The sequence below is a fragment of the Nanorana parkeri genome, unplaced genomic scaffold (assembly GCF_000935625.1).
Source record: "Nanorana parkeri isolate BGI_ZX_2015 unplaced genomic scaffold, ASM93562v1 scaffold58, whole genome shotgun sequence".
In the NCBI taxonomy this organism is placed as follows: domain Eukaryota; kingdom Metazoa; phylum Chordata; class Amphibia; order Anura; family Dicroglossidae; genus Nanorana; species Nanorana parkeri.
The window spans coordinates 194876-200863 of record NW_017306326.1 but is presented as its reverse complement, the minus strand read 5'-3'; the positions used below and the strand labels follow the sequence as shown (position 1 = coordinate 200863).

The following is a 5988-nucleotide window of genomic DNA, read 5'->3' as shown; positions in this document are numbered from 1 at the left end:
CCCCCCCCATGTGATAGCAGATGGTGGTGACAGGTACTCTTCAAGGTGATGCAGGGGGTCCATTGTATTGTCATTGTAATGTCTTCCTTATATTGTAAAACTTGTAAAGCCGACTGTCCAGTCGAAAGTCGGCTTTACAAGTTTAAACAGAGTCCCGGCGGTGCGTCTGTTTAAACAGCCCCGATGCTGGCGTCGTCTGTCACGAAGGGGTTAGGGGAAGAATAAACAGTTCGGAAGGCAAAAACCCATCAACATTGGCCCTTATACTTCCGTAAGTCTGCCATGCATGTCTCTCACCAGCACCACTTCCAGGTGTGATAGTCCAGTGCTACAGTCTGTGTCCACGCCAAGCATTTGCCTCTCTGTGACGACGTGGAGCCTGGAAGGACCCTGCCGCCGGACAGGCAAAAGGAAGTGCCCTGGTCGCCCAGGCAGTAGCATTGACACCCGAAGAAGGAGCGGCCTCCTCTGCAGTGAAGAAGATAGAAGACTGAGCAACCTGGCATGTCATGTGACCATAGATTTAAGATAGTAATTTTTTGCTTAGTTTTGATGGGTTGGAAGTTATGCCTGAAGTTCAGCTCTAATACTTATTCATTTGTAACTAGTATAGGTACAGTTTTAACGATCCAGTGCCAGAGTCTGTGTCCATGCCAACCAGTCAGCTCTTTGTGATGTGGCGGCTGGGAGGACCTCTCAACTGGACCGGCAATAGGAAGTGTCCACATCACCCAGGCAGTAACGGGGAGACTTGAAGAAGTAGCTGCCTCCTCTGCAGTGAAGAAGATAGAAGACTGAGGGGGCCTAGCACATCATGTGAACATAGATTTAGGAGAATAAATTCTACCTTTAGAATATTTTAAAGCTGGTTTGTTGGGTTTGGAGTTTTACCAAACATCACAACCACAACAGCCAGTGTATGTTTACCTCTTTGTATAATGTCCTATAATACAAGGACTCAAAAGAGACTTTCACAGTTGTATTTATCTTTATATGTTACATATCTGTGTGCTCCATGTGCTCATTAATACTTTTTATACTCATGTATTTCTAGACTCATGTATTACTGCTTGAGCCCAATAAAGTGTTTAAAAAATGTACCCAATATGTCACCCATGTAGTTTACAGTATGCCCTAAAATTCAAATGTAATTGTTTTTGTTGGCAAACATTTTCATATTTCATATTTTCTTTTAGATTGTAAGCCCTCAGGGGCAGTGCACTCCTTACCATCTGGTTTTGAATTGTATTGTGATTGTAATATATTCCTTATATTGTAAAGCGCTGCGCACACTGTTGGCGCTATATAAATCCTGTATAATAATAATATTGATGTTTGTTTGCATTCTTTTCCAGGACTTGCTGATGTACTTGTTACAGTTAGTACAAGCTCTGAAATATGAAAACTTTGAGGACATAAAGAATGGATTAGAGCCCACCAAAAGGGACAGCCAGGGCCCTATGCTGGACAGCATGATGACATCGGGAATAAACCCTTCTGATGTGGAAAGGTGGGTCTGACAGGATATCAAGACGTGCGACCATAAGAATACAGACAGACAAAGTCATTTCCCAATATGAGTCACGTCAGATTGTTTTTATTATTTTTTTAACCTCTTGCCGTCCGCCCGTAGTAGAAAAACGGACGGACGGCACTGCTGCATTGGCGGGTTGCCGTCGCCAGACGGCATTTTTTTTCTGCTCGCGTGCGCCCCCTAGCGGGCACGCACGGGCAGAAACGGCCCGTCCAATGCGAACACCCGGTACCGGGTGTTTCACATATAGGCGATCAGCGGGTCCATAGCCCGCCAATCGCCTATTTGTGCTCGTTTGCGTCCGCAACGCCCACCCCAATCCCCCCCGCGCGGCCGCTGCCGCCGGTTTTTTTTTTTTTCCCCCCCTGACCCCTCACCTTGAATCCCGGGATCCGCTGCCCCATCTGCGGCCCGGGATCGGCTCGGAGGGCGTCAGGAGGAGGAGGACGGGAGATCAGCTCCTTGCTTCAGGAAAATAAAAAAAGTACCCATGCAGTAGGGCTACCCCGACACAGTAAGGATTAAGTGCTCATCTTGTCTAGGGGGCTCAAATAAAGCAGATATACCCACCTGATCCACGGTCCTGCCTTGGCTGGCACTTAACTAGGGATGTTAGTATCGGTACCTGTGTCTACACCGAGCATTTGGGTGAGTACTTGTACTCGCCCATATGCTCTAAAACTTACCTCCGATACCGGAACTTCCAGTCAGAGGGAGATCTCCCTCTGACTGGCAGTGCCGGCGGAGCAAGTAGCCGCCTTCCGGCTTTCTGATTGGCTAGGAAGCCGGCTATTTGTTAGGCAGCCTGGCTTCCTGACCAATCAGGAAGCCGGACGGCACCTCATGACACACCACTCAACTTCCTGATTAGTCATTAAGCCAGGCAGCCTCGGCAAGTAAAGCCAATGTTCTTTCAATAGAACACGGATAGAATGTTCTTCCAATAGAACGGCTTCCTGATAATCTGGGCACACAGCACCGGTATCGGCGAGTGCCGAAAAAAGAAATATCGGTAGTCAATACCCAAAAAGCAGTATGGTTGAATCTCTACACTTAACCTCTTTTCCCGGGCAGAGATGAATACATGCCAAGTTCCGACAGGCCCGGGCATGGTTATTTGTTGACATCATACGATAGACATCTTCTGCTCCTGGCCATGCCTGTGCAGTGAGTCCCCACTGACTTCATCTGTGCACGGACAGGGAGTCTTTGGCATCTGTTTAAAGGGACCTTAAAAACAAAGTGCACTAATCCTTTAAGCACTGGTAGGACACTTATGGTTGGAGATATGATCAAACACGACACCTCAAACACTGTCATTGCATCTTTGCAGGACCCTCTTGTTGTATGATTAGCTTTTTGCTAGTCAGGTGATCCTATTTTCTGAAGTGTGCCAATATGAAAAACAATGGAGACATACTGTATTTCTCAAAGGGAAATTATACTAATTTTGGGTCAATCGAACTTTTTAAAGTTTGCAAGATTTAAAAAAACACACACACACACTCTCTCCCTCCCTCCCCTCTCTCCCTTCTCTCTCTCTCTCATCCTTCTCTCTCTCTCTCCCCCCCTTCTCTCTCTCTCCCCCTTCTCTCTCTCTTCTCTCTTGCATTCACTGTCCACCCCTATTCACACAGAGTGAATTGTTCACATCCTTGATCTGTGCCCCAGCAGTCCCCTGAAGACAATTTTTGTACTTTGCATTATTTTCTGGATAGCATTAGCAGTTCACTGACTTTAAGCTGTTGCCTGCCTGCCATTGTTCTCTGTTATTTTATCATTGATAACATTATTTGGCTTCTTATTGCAGTTCTCAAATCATATCGAGCAACCTCCCGCCTTCCCCATCCCCGGCATCCTCTTCTAAGACCAAGGATGGGCTGGAAGCTGAAAACCTTGAAGTAAGTTGCTGCAGTCCTATGGTGAAGTTATCTTCCATTTTCTAGGTTGTAAATAAAAGTACCGGTGTAAATAACAGTATGGGGCATATTTGAATGAAAAGCTCTAATGAAAGGGATACAGTGGGTGACAACCTCAAATGACAGTGATCACCGGTTGGATTGGATGTGTTCATCGCCCAGGCCTTTCATTGAGACCATAGTTGGCCTGGGCAAGCCTGTTCACAAATGTATGTTCCTCACTCCTGAGATCATACATTCCTTTGAATACGCATCAGTACACCTCCGTGCTTACCCATGTGTGATGAGGACCACTGAATGACTAGAGTAGACCTATGTGATGGGAAATGGTCTGCTTAATCAGGGCATAGATACTCTACTATTGACTCTTAAATGACACTATCATTGTGCTTAATATTCTTTACATCCCTTTTAGCCCAAAGATTTAGGCCGGAATACTTTGCACATTTGAATGGCAAATAATGTTTCTTTAATATAATTTTTGTTTACTGAATGTGAAGCTGGAAATCAGCCCTGACCTGTAGGTGCCAGCGTGCTCAATTATTCAGAGCGGATAACCTTTTATATGCCCTTTACAGAGCAGCTATGTCTTGCTATTGTGCTGTTCCTGATAACGCCACATTTCCCAAGTATTAATGTGTATTCTTCATCTCTACAGCAAGATCTGTGCACCTTCCTCATCTCCCGGGCCTGCAAGAACTCCACGCTGGCCAACTACTTATACTGGTATGTATACAACTACTGACTGCTTACACTGGTGTATATACCACTACTGACTGCTTACACTGGTGTGTATACAACTACTGACTGCTTACACTGGCGTGTATACAACTACTGACTGCTTACACTGGTGTGTATACAACTACTGACCGCTTACACTGGTGTGTATACAGCTACTGACCGCTTACACTGGCGTGTTTACAACTACTGACTGCTTACACTGGCGTGTATACCACTACTGACTGCTTACACTGGTGTATATACAACTACTGACTGCTTACACTGGCGTGTATACAACTACTGACTGCTTACACTGGTGTATATACCACTACTGACTGCTTACACTGGTGTGTATACAACTACTGACTGCTTACACTGGTGTGTATACAACTACTGACTGCTTACGCTGCCGTGTATACAACTACTGACTGCTTACGCTGGTGTATATACAACTACTGACTGCTTACACAGGCGTGTATACCACTACTGACTGCGTACACTGGCGTGTATACAACTACTGACTGCTTACACTGGCGTGTATACCACTACTGACTGCGTACACTGGCGTGTATACCACTACTGACTGCTTACACTGGTGTGTATACAACTACTGACTGCTTACGCTGGTGTATATACAACTACTGACTGCTTACACAGGTGTGTATACCACTACTGACTGCGTACACTGGCGTGTATACAACTACTGACTGCTTACACTGGTGTGTATACAACTACTGACTGCTTACACTGGCGTGTATACCACTACTGACTGCGTACACTGGTGTGTATACAACTACTGACTGCTTACACAGGTGTGTATACCACTACTGACTGCGTACACTGGCGTGTATACAACTACTGACTGCTTACACTGGTGTGTATACAACTACTGACTGCTTACACTGGTGTGTATACAACTACTGACTGCTTACACTGGTGTGCCTAGACAAATATCCTCCTGTTAATTTTCACCATTATAATACTTATCAATGGGATATAAGTATCCAAAAGGTAAATCATTCCCGCCACCTTCCCATTGCTTTCTTACGTTATCTGTAAAAGTCTGTATACGTTTCATCTTTAGATACTAATTGGGTGTGAAGTGTAGGGATATTTTGGGCACCAGTCTGCCCTGTAGCGACTCTAGTTGCTGCATTATTCCCCGAATGAGAAAAACAAATATCTGTATGGTATTAATGATCCTAAAGCTCTGCATTTAACAAGTGATGCCGTTTGTCTCTCAGGTATGTGATAGTTGAATGTGAAGACCAAGACACCCAACTGAGAGACCCGCGGACTCATGAGATGTATCTGAATGTCATGCGGAGGTTTAGCCAGGCGCTGCTGAAGGTAATGCGAACTGATGGATCCTGTCTGTGTATCCGGGCCAAGCTGTCATCCCGGGAAGTAATCAGTGTCAATCATGGGAGGATAACATTCACCTGTTTTCCAGAGTGTAATATTGTTAAAGGGGACCTGTCCTTTTTTAGCACACCATAGATGGACTTAACCATTAACCGTACAATAACAACAACCTCGGGCACTGCAATGGGGTGAATTAACAAAGCTACCTGATCCATTATAAGGCGCTACATTAACAAAGCAGAAAGATCTGTTTCAGGTCTATCTGCGCCACTCGTACCTGTTTCAGAGTGCAGTAGAAACTGGTGCGGGCCCCGCACCTAATTGTCAAAGGATTGCAACAATTTTTAATATAGAAAGCTGTTGCAGATTCCACCTGGCGTGCGATGTGAGCTGTCTGACAGTAACCAGACAGATAGCTCACTTGCCTCCCTCTGTCCTTGTGGTGTGATC

General features: G+C 45.3%; 1 protein-coding gene across 2 annotated transcripts in view; it reads left to right on the top strand.

Moving 5' to 3' along the window:
* Positions 1–5988, top strand: part of PIK3C3 (phosphatidylinositol 3-kinase catalytic subunit type 3) — a 167490-nt gene that overhangs the window by 66407 nt on the left and 95095 nt on the right. Inside the window, exons 11-14 of one of the 2 annotated variants that reach the window (XM_018576172.1) lie at positions 1356–1510; positions 3345–3435; positions 4115–4179; positions 5418–5523. In XM_018576172.1, coding sequence (XP_018431674.1) covers positions 1356–1510; positions 3345–3435; positions 4115–4179; positions 5418–5523 — 417 coding nt within the window. Of the gene's footprint in view, positions 1–1355; positions 1511–3344; positions 3436–4111; positions 4180–5417; positions 5524–5988 lie in introns of both variants that reach the window. The other variant, XM_018576171.1, reaches the window with a different exon arrangement.